Below are 17521 nucleotides of genomic sequence, written 5' to 3'. Positions count from 1 at the left end.
GGAACCCCTCGTTTCCTTTCACCCTTGTTAAAACTGAGACTGCAAGGATTGACCATCCATGATATCAACATTTGAGTTTTAACCTTGTTTTGTTGCTATATAGTGTTTTGTTTACATTTTCTTTGTTTATATTTTGGATTCTGATGGGGTTTGACAGTTGGACTAAGCTCATCAGGCATAAGTTGCATTCAAGAATCATTGTTTGTGTGTATAGATAAATATAATTCATTTAAAAAGCAAAAAGCAATTGCAGATTGCCCCTTTTTTTAATACAGTTAATGTCAAATAATTGAGCTTAGCTTGATTTAGTTTGCCCGCTACCATGGAGCCAATGGAATAGTCACAAAAGTGCAAACTCAAAGCTACATCACCTAAAATGTATTGGAACATATTTGACACGTGTACTTGACAGTTAACGGACACTTCCTTTTTCGTCTGCCTCCTTCTCACACCTCCACCCTTCTCCAGGGAGTGATCCTGGTGCACGGTGCTCGGATTGGCTACTTTCAGGGGGACATTCGGCTCCTGATGGACGACCTGAAGACCCTGCAGCCAACAGTCTTCCCTGTCGTGCCCCGCCTGCTCAACCGCATGTTTGACAAGGTCAGATATACTGTAGACCCTGAGGGATGTTTTCAACAATAATATGACCGTATCATTTAGTACCAGTAGCTGGATTTATTTTAATGGGACATGCATAAAAGACCAATTCAAAAATGTCTTAAAAATAGTTGTACGTGTATTGAAACCTTATTTAAAGCGTGGGTGTGGGCAATGGTATGAAAACCAAGATGCTTCATAAACATTGCAAAGGTGGGTTGGACTGAATTTGACCACAAAGGTTTCAAATGGCTCAGTGGCCTAGATTGCTTTGCGGTTTGATATGTTGTTGAATACTCTTTCTTCTTTTGGAGAAGGGGTGGTGGGTAGCCCAGAGGTCAGACAGGTGGACCAGTAGCTGGACAGGCACTGGTTCAAATCCTGGGCTGGGTTGCTATCCATCCACTCCAGTTTTGCCCATGATGAAGGCACAAGGTTGGGAGCTGGGCATAAGACCAATATCCTTTGCAAGATAAATAAGATTATTTTCTGTCTCTCCTTCAAAGATCTTCGGACAGGCCAACACGCCACTGAAAAGATGGCTGCTGGTTTTCGCCTCCAGGAGGAAGCATGCGGAGATGATGAATGGCATAGTCAGGAAGGACAGCTTGTGGGACAAGCTCATCTTCCAGAAAGTCCAGGTACCCATGGATAGGCACCTGATGGTCGTGCTAGAAAGGATGATGTTTACTTTAATGTTGCAACTTATATGAGCCAAGTTTAGGTTTTGGGTTCTGGGTGAGGGTCAAGGTTAGGAACGGCAGGTACCCTAGTGGTTAGAATGTTGGGCCAGTAGCCGAAAGGTTGCTGGATCGAATCCCCGAGCTGACAAGGTAAAAATCTGTCAAATAAAGGTTAAATAAAAAATACAAAAATTGGATTGTGGGTATCATAAAGATGAGGGTTAATGGTAAAAACAATTGGTGGTAAGTGCCACACATTAGCATTTTTCATCATGGCAAATTTGTATGAAGCATTATAATGCCACCCTTAAAAGGATTATCCCTTTTTTTAAACATTTTTTGCCTGAAATGACATACCCAAATCTAACTGCCTGAAGCAAGGATATGCAAATTGTTGGTACCAGTTGAAAGGAAACACTTTGAAGTTTATGGAAATGTGAAGGGAATGTAAGAGAATAACACATTAGGTCTGATAAAAGATAATACAAAGAAAAACATATTTCAATTTTTTTTTGTAGCATCTTTGAAATGCAAGAAAGGCCATAATGTATTATTCCAGCCCAGGTGCAATTTAGATTTTGGCCACTAGATGACATCAGTGTATGGCAAAAGTTTTAAACTGATCCAATGAACCATTGCATTGGTGTTAAAAATGTTGTATCAAGACTGCACAATGTGCCTAATTTGTTTATTAATAACTTTTCATGTTCAAAATTGTGTACTCACCTCAAACAATAGGATGGTATTCTTTCACTGAAATAGCTACTATAAATTGGATAGTGCAGTTAGATTAACAATAATTGAATCTGTCTGCCAATACCAGATATGTCTATGTACTGAGAAATGTTCTTGTTACTTCATGCTAATGGCATTCGCCTATGTTAGCTCAACCGTCCCGTGAAAGGGACACCGATCCCGAAGAAGTTTGATTGTTTCCAACATCGTCCCCGATTTGAATACCCCCACAGACCCCAAAATCGAAATATACTTTTATCTTAAGGTTGTGTCTTGCAGTGGTTCTCGATTTGGTTTTGCCTCTGGACCCATATTGCACCAGGTTGTCTGTCGCGACCCATTATTTTCATTAAAACTATACTGAAAAAAAATAGACGCAAAAATGTCATTGATTTTACTGAGTTACAGTTCAGATAAAGAAATCAGTCAATTTAAATAAATAAATTATGCCCTGATCTATGGATTTCACATGACTGGGCAAGGGCACAGCCATGGTTCGGCCTGATAAGGCATAGGCCCAGCCAATCAGATTTCTTTTTTTCTCTACAAAAGGGAATTATTATAGACCGACGCAGCCACTCAGATGAACCCGCAGGTGATGAAGTCAGATGTGGCGGTTCTGGGCTGGTGTTACAAGTGGTCTGTGGTTGTGAGTCTGGTTGGACGTACTGCCAAATCCTCTAAAACAATGTTGGATGCGGCTTATGGTAGAGAATTAACATTACTTGGACATTTCTCCAGTCAGCATGTCAATTGCATGCACCCTCAACTACATATTTTAGTGGCCTTTTATTGTCCTCAGCACAAGGTGGACCTGTGTAATGATCATGCTGTTTTAATGAGCTTCTTGATAAGCCACACCTGTCAGGTGGATGGATTATCTTGGCAAAGGGGAAATGCTCTCAACTTGAGAGAGAGAAGCTTAATGTGTGTATGGAACATTTCTGGGTTCTTTTATCTCCGCTCATGAAACATGGGACCAACACTTTACATGTTATGTTTTTATATTTTTTTTCTGTCTGTTTTAAATGCTGTATTGATATTAAATGTAGAAATGTCATGACATGGGGACAACATTCCCACCACTTTCATTGTTAGTAATTACTTTTTGCCCATATTCTTGATCAGTGACGATTTTAGCATGTAAATCTTGGTGGGGCAGACTCCCCACAATTGAATGCTTGGCAGCAAAGCCACAACACAACACAACACAACACAGCACTAAACAATACATTAATTGCACTATAATGGTGAAAAACAGTGCCCACAAACTGTTAGGGCCTACACAAAGCTGTCTCAACAGCAGTCCCAAAGCCAGGTGTAGTAGCAGTGGTAAGGTTGTCTTGAACTCACTGAAGTCTGAAATTTCAAAGTTTCCAGTTGTTTTGAATGCAGCAGAAGTCATGCTGGATTTACAGTATGGCCAATGTTGAATGTTTATCCTTTTTAAGCTTGGAAAAGAGACTCTTAAACCCAGACTTGGCCCACACACCAACTCCACTGAATAGCAGGCCAGTGACTGCTTAGCAGATGCTTGCATTTAGCCACTAATTCCTTCCTAACCACTCATTGTTGAATTTGCGATATTCAACTTGTTGTGTGATGTTTGGCCGATGAGCACCAATTCGCTTTATCAATCATTTCTCTTCATATGACAAGGTTGAAAAGGATTTGCCAGTAGATTGTCGACTTAATTCATTCGTGATGATCAGTCCAATCATAGCTACAGTAGATATAACGTGATTTGACGTAAATATATATGACCTTTTGCCTTATTAGATGGACACTTGTAATATAACTATGGCAGCACCCAAGGGGCTTGAATTTTCGAGCACTCCCCTTAGATTTTGCGGTGATGTAGTGTCCCTATGAGTGACAGAACACTAAGCCAATCACGTGGCAACTAGAGAACATTACCAACCCCTACACTCAGTATTTTCCGCCGGCTGCCACACCACCGCAGATAGCAAAAAAGAGACCATGTTTCTATGCGGCTTTATTAACTCACTGATTTTTTTATATATATTATTTTAATGTTATTTGCTGACATATCAAATGTTATTTGTCGCATGTGCCGAATACAACAGGTGTAGACCTTACAGTGAAAATGCTTACTTACAAGCCCTTAACCAACAATACAGTTTTAAGAAAAATACCAAAAATACAAAATAAGATGTGAATATAAAGTAACAAATAATTAAAGCGCAGCAGTAAAATAACAATAGCGAGGCTATACAGGGGGTACCGGTACGGAGTCAATGTGCGGGGGCACCGGTTAATTGAGGTAATATGTACAGTTGTGGCCAAAAGTTTTGAGAATGACACAAATATTCATTTTCAGTCTACTGCCTCAGTTTGTATGATGGCAATTTGCATATACTGCATACATATACTGCATATACACTGAATTGCAATTAATTTCAAAGTCCCTCTTTGCCATGCAAATGAACTGAATCCCAAAAAACATTTCCACTGCATTTCAGCCCTGCCACAAAAGGACCAGCTGACATGTCAGTGATTCTCTCGTTAAAACAGGTGTGAGTGTTGACGAGGACAGGGCTGGAGAACTCACGCTGATTGAGTTCGAATAAGACTGGAAGCTTCAAAAGGAAGGGTGGTGCTTGGAATCATTGTTCTTCCTGTCAGCCATGGTTACCTGCAAGGAAACATGTGCCGTCATCATTGCTTTGCACAAAAAGGGCTTCACCGGCAAGGATATTGCTGCCAGTAAGATTGCACCTAAATCAACCATTTATCAGATCATCAAGAACTTCAAGGAGAGCGGTTCAATTGTTGTGAAGAAGGCTTCAGGGCGCCCAAGAAAGTCCAGGAAGCGCCAGGACCGTCTCCTAAAGTTGATTCAGCTGCGGGATCAGGGCACCACCAGTACAGAGCTTGCTCAGGAATGGCAGCAGGCAGGTGAGTGCATCTGCACGCACAGTGAGGCGAAGACTTTTGGAGGATGGCCTGGTGTCAAGAAGGGCAGCAAAGAAGCCACTTCTCTCCAGGAAAAACATCAGGGACAGACTGATATTCTGAAAAATGTACAGGGATTGGACTGCCGAGGACTGGGGTAAAGTCATTTTCTCTGAATCCCCTTTCAGATTGTTTGGGGCATCCGGAAAAAATCTTGTCCGGAGAAGACAAGGTGAGCGCTACCATCAGTCCTGTGTCATGCCAACAGTAAAGCATCCTGGTACCATTCATGTGTGGTGTTGCTTCTCAGCCAATGGAGTGGGCTCATTCACAATTTTGCCTAAGAACACAGCCATGAATAAAGAATGGTACCAACACATTCTCCTAACCATCCAGGAACAGTTTGGTGACGAACAATGCCTTTTCCAGCATGATGGAGCACCTTGCCATAAGGCAAAAGTGATAACTAAGTGGCTCTGGGAACAAATTTTGGGTCCATGGCCAGGAAACTCTCCAGACCTTAATCCCATTGAGAACTTGTGGTCAATCCTCAAGAGGCTGGTGGACAAACAAAAACCCACAAATTCTGACAAGCTCCAAGCATTGATTATGCAAGAATGGGCTGCCATCAGTCGATGTGGCAAATATTGACTCAACTTCATGTAATTGTCAATAAAAGCCTTTGACACTTATGAAATGCTTGTAATTATACTTCAGTATTCCATAGTAACATCTGACAAAAATATCTAAAGACATGAAAGCAGCAAACCTTGTGGAAATTAATATTTGTGTCATTCTCAACTTTTGTCCACGACTGTACATGTAGGTAGAGGTATTAAAGTAAAAAAAAAAAAAAAAAATTGTTTTAACACTTCTTCAGGCTGCAGGGTGAATATTGAAAAAACTGGAAAATATGTGCACATTTTCAAACGGCCTCTTAAGAATTTTTTTATTTTACAATATGCATATATTTACTACTGTTGGATAGATAACAGTCTATAGTTTTTAAAAAGGTTTGAATTATTTCTCTAAATCGAACAGAAATATTTTTACAGCCATTTTCCCAGCCGAATTGAGATTTCCAAAATGCGATGTGTCTCTTTAAGACCTTGTCTATAAAAGGTCATTACACTTATGACCGTAGAAACACGTCATACGCCTTCATCAGGGTGTAATGCGGAAGTGAGAATTGAAAGGAGTCGAATATCTCGTCCATGGACTGAATACCACACCTTCTTGTGAGACCTGCGCATTTAAAAAAAAATCCCGGGCGCGAAGCAGAATTTGGTCTCGGCTACTGGAAGAAGGTCGATAACGGTGAATATGATCTCTGACTTCGATATTATTTGATACATGTCACAAAATCATCCTAAAGTATGTTTTTTTCAATATACTTTAATTATATTATTGCAATTTATTCTGGACTTTAGGCGTGATGTTTTGGAAGAATGTTTTGAAGACAGAAAGTTTAGCGCCGCATAGCCGTGGTGCTTGCTAACCAAAGAGGGAAATATTTCGTTCTGGAACCCAACTAAAGACTGTACTGGACATTGGACCCCGTTACAACATTCTGATGGAATATCAACAAAGATAAGGACCCAATTTGGGATGCTTTTTCATATATCTGTCGAACTGTTGTATGCTAACTGTGCTAACTGTGCTAGGCTAGCGCTTGACTAGAATCAATGCTGCCTTATGCTAGCTTATGTTGTTAGCTAATATAACGATATATTGTGTTTTCGCTGTAAAACACTTCAAAAATCGGAAATATTGGCTCTATTCACACGATATCTGTCTTTCATTAGCTAACCACCATATGTTTTTCTGAAATGTTTTATGAGGTGTAATTAGTAGTCGACGTTGGTGTCTGTATTTTCTCTGGCTACTCCCGTCTGGATTCAGACTGTAGCTATGTGGTAGCATTTATGGTAGCATCAATGTAAAACTGATTTATAGCTAAAATATGCACTTTTTATGAACAAAACATAGATTTATTGTGTAACATGTTATATGACTGTCATCTGAGGTAGTTTTTTCTGGGTTCTTTAGGTTGGTTTTAGTTTATTTCGGTTGGCTTGTGCATGCTACTTGAATCATAATTCATACATCATAATCATATTCATACGTGTCTGTCCACTTTTGTATTTGGTGGTGAGCTAACATAAATATATGTGGTGTTTTCTCTGTAAAACATTTAAAAAATCGGACATGTTGGCTGGATTGACAAGATGTTTATCTTTCAAATGCTGTATTGGACTTGTTAATGTGTGAAAGTTAAATATTTAAAAAAAAATTGATTTTGAATTTCGCGCCCTGCTGCTGTTGTCATTTTCGTTCCGACATCGGGTTTGCAGCCCAAACAGGTTAACAAATCCTTATTTACAATGACAGCCTACCGGGGAACAGTGGGTTAACTGCCTTGTTCAGGGGCAGAACGACAGATTTTTATCTTGTCAGGCTGGGGATTCGATCAGCAACCTTTCGGTTACTGGCCAAATGTCTAACCACGGCTACCTGCCACCCCAAAACTAGCGATGGTTTCTGGGATAATGGTGTTGATGTACCAGCATTTCAAAGCACTTCATGCTACAGATGTGAGTGCTACAGGTTGGTAGTCATTTAGGCAGGTTACCTTAGTGTTCTTTGGCACAAGGACTACGGTGGTCTGCTTGAAACATGTTGGTATTACAGATTCAATCAGGGACTGGTTGAAAATGTCAGTGAAAGTACTTGCCAGTTGGTCAGCGCATGCTCTGACTACACGTTCTGGTAATCCGTCTGGCCCTGCGGCCTTGTGAATGTTGACCTGTTTAAAAGTCTTACATCGGCTGCGGAGAGTGTGATCACACAGTCGTCCGGAACATCTGATGTTCTCATGCATGTTTCAGTGTTACTTGCCTTATCGTGAGTATGGAAGTAATGCTGACACACATTAATGCCAAAATAACATGTAATACAGGCAACAATAAAATAACTGGTAGGCTTCAAAACTGGTTGTCACTGCCGTTGAAGGTTAATAAACTCACTGGTTTGAGACCAGAAAATCAACCAAAAATGGCACTGCTTATAGCTCTATATTAAATTGTTCAGAGATTAAATTATTTAAAATTGTAATTTTCATTATTTCTACACACCTTGTTTAAGTTCAGACTGGAGTATTTTTTTTTTCTCGCCATTAATCACCCCCCCAAAATAAATATAATTACTCAGACGTGCGACCCAAATTTGAGAATCGCTGTTCTATTGTGTGAGGTACAACCATGGATGTCAACGCCTTTCCTTCTTTTGTGTTCTCCAGAACAGTCTCGGGGGTCGTGTGAGGCTGATGATCACAGGAGCGGCCCCAGTGTCTCCAACCGTCCTGACCTTCATTCGGGCCGCTCTTGGCTGCCAGGTGAGACTTCCCTTCATGAATTCACAAATTAAACGACAGGTGCAAGAAAGGATCAACTCCCTCTAATCCATGCTTCTACCAATCCAATGCTTATAAATGCGTGGGGAAGAGTGCACAAATGCAACCTTTCTCAGAGAATTTGGATGCAGAGCCTGGTTGTGTTCTAATTCTCTAACCTTCTAAAGAGGTACGTGCACTCATTCACTCCCTCATGCCTTTAAAAGCATTGTTTGGATTGGTGCAAGCATGGCTGGAAGGAGTTTCCCCCATATTCATCACAACTTTCTTTTTAAATCTGTCAGGGGGAGTTTACAGGTAGAGAATCGGAGTATAGCCCATCTCATACCCTAGAGAAGCAGGTCCCTCTTTGGCCTTTCCTGTTTGTTCAACAGGATTCGCATTAGAAAGATTGGCAATAATGTTCTCTTTCTATCAGTCAAAACAATCACTTCATGCTTGAGAGTCAACCTCACACCCAACCAGGCTGCTGTGGTGCCGAAAGATAGGTGATACTAGCATGAGAAACACAAGTTACTTAATTACAATGCTTTCAAATAAATGTCTGCTGCTTCTACTTGACAGTTTTATGAAGGCTATGGTCAGACTGAGTGCACAGCCGGGTGCACCATGTCCATGCCTGGGGACTGGACAGCAGGTAATACACACATTCAATCGTTACTGAAGCATTCAATTGCTACCACATCGCACAATGCATACCACCACATGTTTAATCCAACAAACAAGTCACACAAATGGCTCTACACTCTGATTCTACAATGAACAAGAACAGTTTTACTTATGTGTCTTGTGTGGCTCACTGGAACCTTCATGAAACCTTATGAGACCATGTTGGCATTATGAAAGAACAGCCATATAAAGTGTTACTGGAATGTGACAACTCATCTCTTTTTGCCCAGGTCATGTGGGGGCTCCACTGCCCTGCAACTATGTAAAGCTGGTGGACGTGACTGAGATGAACTACTTTGCTGCCAATGGGGAAGGAGAGGTGAGGTCTTTAGACCAATGGAAGTCCCACCTCGGTCTCAAATTGCTCACTGTCCCTCCCCCTTGGCGCTAACTAGTCGATGTTAGCATATCTGAAGGGTCTGGATAGGTATAAGCACTACAGTGGTAAAGCTTCCACCATACGGATCTGCAAACATTGAAGAATAAGGGCCAAGCCCAGTGGTAGGGTTTTAATACATGCGGTAAAGAGATGTTTGCTGTTTGACAAAACAATGTAAACACCATGGAAATTCCACACATGGGGCCCCCGTGTTGTTGATAGAGCAGAATCTCCTCATTAACACCCATCAAAATTAGCCTGTCAACTCCAATACATGTTAATGTCATCGTCACCAATCAACTGCATTACACTTAAAAACGACTTCATATACCACCATCGATCTCTATATGGCTAACTATGCTACCAGCTTATCTGAACAGGAGTTTTCATTTAGCAGACAGACACTTTTGTATATATAGTATGTGGACACGCCTTCAAATGAGTGGATTCAGCTATTTCAGTCACACCTGTTGCTGACGGGTGTATAAAATCGAGCACACAGCCATGCAATCTCCACAGCCAAACATTGGCAGGACAATGGCCTTACTGAAGGGCTCCGTGACTTTCAACATGGCACCGTGATAGGATGCCACCTTTCCAACAAGTCAGTTTGTAAAGCTTCTGCTCTGCTAAAGCTGCCCCAGTCAACTGTAAGTGCTGTTATTGTGAAATGGAAACGTCTAGGAGCAACAACGGCTCAGCCGCGAAGTGGTAGACCACACAAGCTCACATATTGGGAGTGCCGAAGCATGCAGTGCGTAAAATTGTCTGTTGGTTGCAACACTCACTACCGAGTTCCAAGATGCCTCCGGAAGCAACATCAGCACAAGAACTGTTCGTCGGAAGCTTCTTGAAATGGGTTTCCCTATGGCCGAGCAGCCGCACACGTGACACGGGTCACCAAGCTCAATGCCAAGCGTCGGCTGGAGTGGTGTAAAGCTCACTGCCATTAGACTCTGGAGTGGAAACTCATTCTCTGGAGTGATGAATCACGATTCACCATCTAGCAGTCCGACGGATGTATCTGGGTTTGGCGGATGCCAGGAGAACGCTACCTGCCCCAATGCATTTGGTGGAGGAGGAATAATGGGGCTGTTTGTTAAGGTTTGGGCTAAGCCCCTTAGTTCCAGTGAAGGAAAATCTTAATGCTACAGCATACAATGACATTCTAAACGATGCTGTGCTTCCAACTTTGTGTCAACAGTTCGGGGAAGGCCTTTTCCTGTTTCAGCATGACAATGCCCCCGTGCACAAAGCGAGGTCCATACAGAAATGGTTTGTCGTGATCGGTGTGGAAACTTGACTGGCCTGCACAGAGCCCTGACCTCAACCCCATCAAACACGTCTGGGATGAATTGGAAGGCCCACTGCAACCAGGCCTAATGGGCTCAACATCAGTGCCCGACCTCACGAATGCTCTTGTGGCTGAATGGAAGCAATACTCCGCAGCAATGTTCCAACATCTAGTGGAAAGCCTTCCCAGAAGATTGAAGGCTGTTATAGCAGCAAATGGGGATCAACTCCATATTAATGCACATGATTTTGGAATGAGATGTTTGACTAGCAGGTGTCCATATACTTTTGGTCATGTGGATTTTCTAAACCCTAAAGAGACAACTTCTAAACATTATGCAGCGAAAACAGACAAATCTGATTTTAGTAACCACATTATGGGCCTGCTAGAACATAGAAATCATGACCGATTCAACGAATATCCACGTTGTTAGATAAGCTTTTTTGAATGGGCGCCAATGACTGTGACCTTTGTCTCCCTTCCATTGATCTCTTTACCGCGTGTATTGGGACCAACTGGGGTGGGGGTTTTCCCAGCTTGCTTTGATACTTCACAATTGAATCATTAGCCTTTGAGGAGGTGGGTGTTTATCCTGGTCCCATGTTTGTATTTGATGTGTATATATATATATAATTCTGCTTCTTCGCAGGTGTGTGTGAAAGGACCAAACGTATTCAAGGGCTACCTGAATGACCCGGAGAAGACAAAGGAGGCCTTGGATCAGGATGGTTGGCTCCACACCGGAGACATTGGGAAGTGGCTGCCTGTAAGTACTGTCAACTCGACATTCAGCTAGCTCTGTGTTTCCCAATTCTGATCCTGGAGACCCAAAGGGTTCCGCCTTCTTTTGGCATGATGATGACTTGATTAGTTGAATCAACTGTTAGTGCTATGGCAAAAACAAAAATGTGCACCCCTCTGGGTCCCCAGGACCAAGATTGGGAAACATTGAGCTAGCCTATAAGGCGGGGATGGACAATTGTCCTCTGGTGGGGCTTGCACGGTGACCATTTTTGTGCCAGAATTTGTATTTATTTTTATTTAACTAGGCAAGTCAGTTAAGAACAAATTGTTATTTTCAATGACGGCCTAGGAACAGTGGGTTAACTGCCTTTTTCAGGGGCAGAATGACAGATTTTTTTTACCTCGTCAGCTCAGGGATTTGATCATGTAACCTTTCGGTTACTAGTCCAACACTCTAACCACTAGGCTACCTGCCGCCCCAGAATGCCCAAGAATACTCACCACACATCGGGTGGAGAGGTGAGGAGTGAAATATGCCAGTTAGGAATATGGGGGATGATTAGGTGGCCATGATGAAATGGGGCCAGGTTGGGAGTTGAGCCATGACAATGTGGCTAACACCCCTACTCTTATGATAATTGCAATGGGATTTTTAATGACCACAGAGGGTGAGGACACCCGTTTATTGTCCCATCCAAAAGATGGCACACTACGCAGGGCAATGTCCCCTTCACTGCCCTGGGGCATTGGGATCTCCTTAGCCCTCCAACACCACTGCCAGCATCATCTGGTATCCCATCCAGGGAGCAACCAGGACCGACCCTGCTTAACTGATGATGATTATGATGAAATAAGTACCAGGCAAAAGAGATCAGCAGACATTGGGCCTCAATCTATGACTGACTTAAGAGTGGGAAAGAAGTAATGGGGCAAAATCTGATGTAGTTAACTAAGTAGTGATTAAGTTTGTTTACTCTACTTTCAGAATGGCATTCTGAAGATCGTGGACAGGAAGAAGCACATCTTCAAGCTGGCTCAAGGAGAGTACATTGCCCCGGAGAAGGTCGAGAACATCTACATCCGGAGCGACCCGGTGGCCCAGATCTTTGTCCATGGCGATAGCTTGCAGGTTTGTGACAAACCAAATCGTGTGTGTGCGCGCCCGCATGTGTGCCAAGTCTTCTGCTGTGCGTGTTTCTATTGAAGCACTTTGTTTGTGGTTGGGTATGTACATGCATAATGTTGGTTGTGGATATGTGCACCATCTAATTGAAACTTGTTTGGGTGACACTTATGACTTTCATATATAAGCCACTGCTTGTAAATGTTGATACATTTGTAAATTAGTATAAATGCTTATGGAATTGTAAAAAGCTAAATAATGTTTTAAAAATGTCTTGTTTGACACAGGCATGCCTGGTGGGCATTGTGGTGCCTGATCCAGACTTCTTACCAGGATGGGCAAAGAAGAAGGGCATCGAGGGTTCTTATTTGGAGATGTGTGCAAGCAAGGTTAGCTAGCTTCAATGGTATGGCAGATTTACCTGACAGTGTATTCAGTGGCTGATTTCCACAGTCCATGCTAGCATACCTCTTACACTTCAACAAGTGTTTTCCTCAGCAAAATGTCACTGAAGCTTGCCGAGCCTCTACAGTAACTCATGGTCCAAACACAACAAGACAGTCGTGAAGAGGGCATGACAACGCCTTTTCCCCCTCAGGAGACTGAAAAAATATGGCATGGGTCCCCAGATTCTGAAAGTTCTACAGCTGCACCATTAAGAGCATTCTGACCGGTTGCATCACCACTTGGTATGGCAACTTTTCGGCATCCGACCATAAGGCCTTACAGAGGGTAGTGCGTATGGCCCAGTACATCACTGGGGCCAAGCTTCTTGCCATCCAGGACCTACTGTATATACTAGACTGTGTCAGAGGAACACCCAAACAATGAATTGTCAGACTCCAGTCACCCAAGTCAAAGACTGTTGTCTAGGTCCAAAAGGCTCCTTAACAGCTTCTACCCCCAAGCCATAAGTCTGCTGACCAATTAATCAAATGGCCACCTCCCCTTGTTTTTACACTGCTGTTACTCTCTTCTTATTATCTATGCATAGTCACTTTACGCCTACCTACATGAACAAATTACCTTGACTAACATGTACCCCCGCAGATTGACGCGGTACCAATACCCCCTGTATATAGCCTTGTTATTGTTACTTTTTATTTTTATTTTATTTCTTCAGTTTATTTAGTAAATATTTTCTTAACTCTGTTTATTGAACTGCGTTGTTGGTTAAGAGCTTGTATGTAAGCATTTCACAGTAAGGTCTGCACCTGTTGTATTTGGCGCATGTGACAAATAAGATTTGCGTGTAAAGCCTTAGAATGAAGCAATGTATTGGGCATGCTAGTGTGGATATCGGAACAGAGCCAATCTCATCTCAAACACATCACAGTTTTTGTTTGTACTGAAAGTGCTCCATATAGAAAATGTGACTTCTGATAGACATTAGACTAATGAACAGAATACTGAAAGATAGTTTGAGTGAACTATCCCTTTTTAAGTACAGCCATTAAGATGTATTGTCTACACTGCCTTGTCTGAAATGCCTATCTTTCCAGGAGTTGAAAAATGCCATTCTGGAGGATATTCTGAGGCTGGGGAAAGAAGGGGGGCTGAAGTCTTTTGAGCAGGTGAGGAATCCTTCCTAACGCTCCACACATTCCTTAGGCACCATTTAGACACGATAACACTCACAAGTGATGTTGGCTCCAAATTGTGCATGATTATAATGCTGCCTCTAGCCCAGAGTACTCTTGGAGAAAAAAACGAAACAACATTTGCATCTCAATGGGACTCGGCTTGTTAAATAAAAGCTAAACACATAATAAGCTGAACAATGAATAACATTCTGTCTCGTGCAGGTGAGAGATATCTCGCTGCACGCGGAGATGTTCTCCGTCCAGAACGGCCTCCTGACGCCCACGCTAAAGGCCAAGAGGACCGACCTCCGTAGCCACTTCCGAGAGCAGATTGACCTGCTCTATGCCAAGATCAAGATGTGAACCCCAGGTAGAGGGGAAAGGGAAGCAGAGGGTGACAATCTGGAAACCATAGCCCGCTCCCCTTGACTGTAATTCTCATCGGCGGTGACGGTTGTGGCCCTCTTGTCTACTGTGACAGTGTCTTTGGTCCCCTTGCGCTGTAGAAGAGATGGAGTGTGTGTGAGAGTTGAGTCTGTTATGTTAGAGACCGGGATTCAAACAAACGTAGGTAGACCCATGCACTGTGATTAGACTTTTTTTAAAGGTGATTTCCCAGAGATCACGTTCGCCATAAACGCAGCGCATGTCAGCACAATCACTTTTAGAAGTAGATTGCAGTGCACAGGTCGTTTATCTACATTTGTTTATATCTAGGCCATAGTGAAAGGGGGAGAGGTTCATGCCTTATTGTCCATGTGACTCTGTTAACTATTCCTGTCAGCCATTTCAAGTGCCGATCGAGTCGCCTGTTAGGAGTTTCTCGACTATCTCAGTCGGTAATCCCTCAATTGTCAGTTTCAATTAACCAGTTTTTACTAATCATCTAAGTTCTGACAAACTTTAGTTTTATTCTCTTTTTGTTTGTATATCTGCTTTTTTATGTTTCAAGACCACACACATGCAGACAGTATTTCAACAACTGAAATGAGACAAATCACCATACGCAACATATTAGTACTGTCTTGTTCAACTTGAGAAATACAGTAGCTATTTATAGAAGTCTGTTTGTTTCTTTTAATTTAAGTTGATATTTAATATAATTGATGAATGTTACTGTAAATAGTGTATCTGTAGAAAAAAGTCAGACTTCAATGGGTCACGGTTGATACAGTTCTTTCTTTTTGCTGCATTTCCTTGTTTTTCAATGTTGTACTGTCAGAAGGCCTTGTTTAAACCTTTCTGAAGCTTCCATAACTATTTTAGCACAAGACAAGTAGGAAAATGTCCATTCAGAAAGGTGTTATGATCTTATGAATGGCACAAAAGCCTGGCAAAGGAAATAAGCCTCCCACACAGCAGGGATAAAAGACTGCATGTGCAATACCAGAACGAAAACACACAACTTAAAGTGCCACCAATGTCTCTGCTCTCACACAGAAACATTTATTGCGTAAGTGTCCTTTTAAAACTAGTGGCCTCAATATGCCAAAATGCACACGCTGGGACCTGTCCTATTCATAGAAAACATAGTCCTGTCGGCCAAGGGATACCTGGGTCATATTCAGCAGGCAACAATCAGGAGCCTAGCTTTCCAATTCTCTCACTGAAATGTGCCCCCCCCCCCCATGGATGTAAAATAAATAATTGGGTGTAAAATGGTGCAAGGTCTTTTTAGATAGCCCATGCTTACAAAAATAAAATGCTTTTTCAAATGTTCAAAAGGAGATGGCGAAACTGACTTGTCCAATTGGAATGCACACTCACCATCTGTTTTGAAGATGTTTTCTCCCATTTGATGCCTAATGAAGGATAACCTGATCATTCTCCAGGGTAAGCTGGCCAGTACCAAGCCATGGCTCGCTGGCCCTTTGACTTAGCTTTTTTTGGACAAAAATAGTGACTTATTTGTGTTAGGCCTAACCATCATTTACCTCTATATAAAGAACCACATTATAGACATTTCAGTCTACTTTGAGATCTAACAAAGAAAAAAAGGGTCCTTTATGAATTCAGGTTATTTAACAATGAATTAAGTACTCATGATGCACATTGACCTGTTTGTTAACATTGTTCTGTACATGATTGGGTTTATCTGCTTGATGATGTTTCGAGACACCATCACAGATGGCCAATACTAGGAACTTGAGCTCTCCTTAAATCGACAGTGTTCGGTTTCGATGTGTTTTGTACAGGAGTAAAATTCATACCTTTCATTTACTCCACTGTACCAAATAAACCTGTTTGTCCTACTGTAGCTCTTTGCTTCATTGTACTTTTTGTTGTATACAGACATTCTTTGAGATGTACACAATATGATGAAACTGATTTCAGTCATCAAAAAAAAACATTAAACTTTATTCATTATTTGTTTATTTAGATTCCCATTAGCTTTTTTCAGAAGCCTCTGCTACTCTTCCTGGGGTCCACAAAAAACACAGAACATGACAAGTAACAAAACACTGATAAAGGACAGTGACAATATAAAAGGATATATATATATATATTTAATATAAAAGAATATATATATATATTATACACAGTGGGGAGAAGTATTTGATACACTGCCGATTTTGCAGGTTTTCCTACTTACAAAGCATGTAGAGGTCTGTAATTTTTATCATAGGTACATTTCAACTGAGAGACGGAATCTAAAACAAAAATCCAGAAAGTCACATTGTATGATTTTTAAGTAATTAATTTGCATGAACCCTCAACCAGGATAGACTGGCGTGCATCTTATGTATGTGCTGCTCTGTTTTGAGCCAGCTGCAGCTTTGCTAGGTCTTTCTTTGCCATATTACCGGACGGACAGTAATCAAGGTGGGACAAGCCTAAACAACTTGTACAGTTGATTTTTGTATAAACATTTTTTATAACATACACCATTTCCCCATCTTCACAACTTTGTCAATATGACTTGATAATTGACCATCCAATGTTATACCTACTCAGTGGTCACACCCTTTATGCACAACTCCAGTTGAGGTTTAGGTCTTACTGTTTTGAAGCAAATAAAATTATTTTAGTTGATGTATTTAAGACTAGTTTATTAACCACCCATTCTGATACTAACTCTTTATTTAGAATTTCAGTGAGCTCACTGGCTTTTGAGTGCTGACATGTTAAGTGTGGAATCATCCGCATACATAGTCATTTTAGCTTCGTGTAAGACCTGTGGCAATCATTTGTAACGTGTAACGGACCAAGGAAACTGCCATGTGGGACACTGCACTGTACATATCTGATGTTAGAGAAACATCCAATGAACACTGGGTTCTATTGGCTAAATAAATATCCAACCATGTGATTGCGAAGTCATAGCAAGTGAGTTTCTTCAATAACAATTTATGATCAATCATAGAGGCTACACTGAAATCTAA

General features: G+C 41.5%; 1 protein-coding gene across 5 annotated transcripts in view; it reads left to right on the top strand.

Moving 5' to 3' along the window:
* The window catches only part of acsl1a (acyl-CoA synthetase long chain family member 1a), a 55866-nt gene extending 39471 nt beyond the window's left edge, over positions 1-16395 (top strand). For all 5 annotated transcript variants that reach the window (XM_055923746.1, XM_055923745.1, XM_055923749.1 and 2 more), the window contains 10 exons: positions 469-603; positions 1107-1241; positions 8233-8328; positions 8911-8983; positions 9246-9334; positions 11338-11454; positions 12418-12561; positions 12843-12944; positions 14058-14129; positions 14361-16395. In XM_055923746.1, coding sequence (XP_055779721.1) covers positions 469-603; positions 1107-1241; positions 8233-8328; positions 8911-8983; positions 9246-9334; positions 11338-11454; positions 12418-12561; positions 12843-12944; positions 14058-14129; positions 14361-14501 — 1104 coding nt within the window. In that variant the 3' untranslated portion in view covers positions 14502-16395. The remainder of the gene's footprint in view (positions 1-468; positions 604-1106; positions 1242-8232; positions 8329-8910; positions 8984-9245; positions 9335-11337; positions 11455-12417; positions 12562-12842; positions 12945-14057; positions 14130-14360) is intronic.
* Positions 16396-17521: the final 1126 nt, after the last annotated feature.

The sequence above is a fragment of the Salvelinus fontinalis genome, chromosome 5, assembly GCF_029448725.1.
Source record: "Salvelinus fontinalis isolate EN_2023a chromosome 5, ASM2944872v1, whole genome shotgun sequence".
NCBI lineage: Eukaryota > Metazoa > Chordata > Actinopteri > Salmoniformes > Salmonidae > Salvelinus > Salvelinus fontinalis.
The sequence above is the reverse complement of the archived record's forward strand: the minus strand, read 5'-3'. Positions and strand labels throughout refer to the sequence as shown.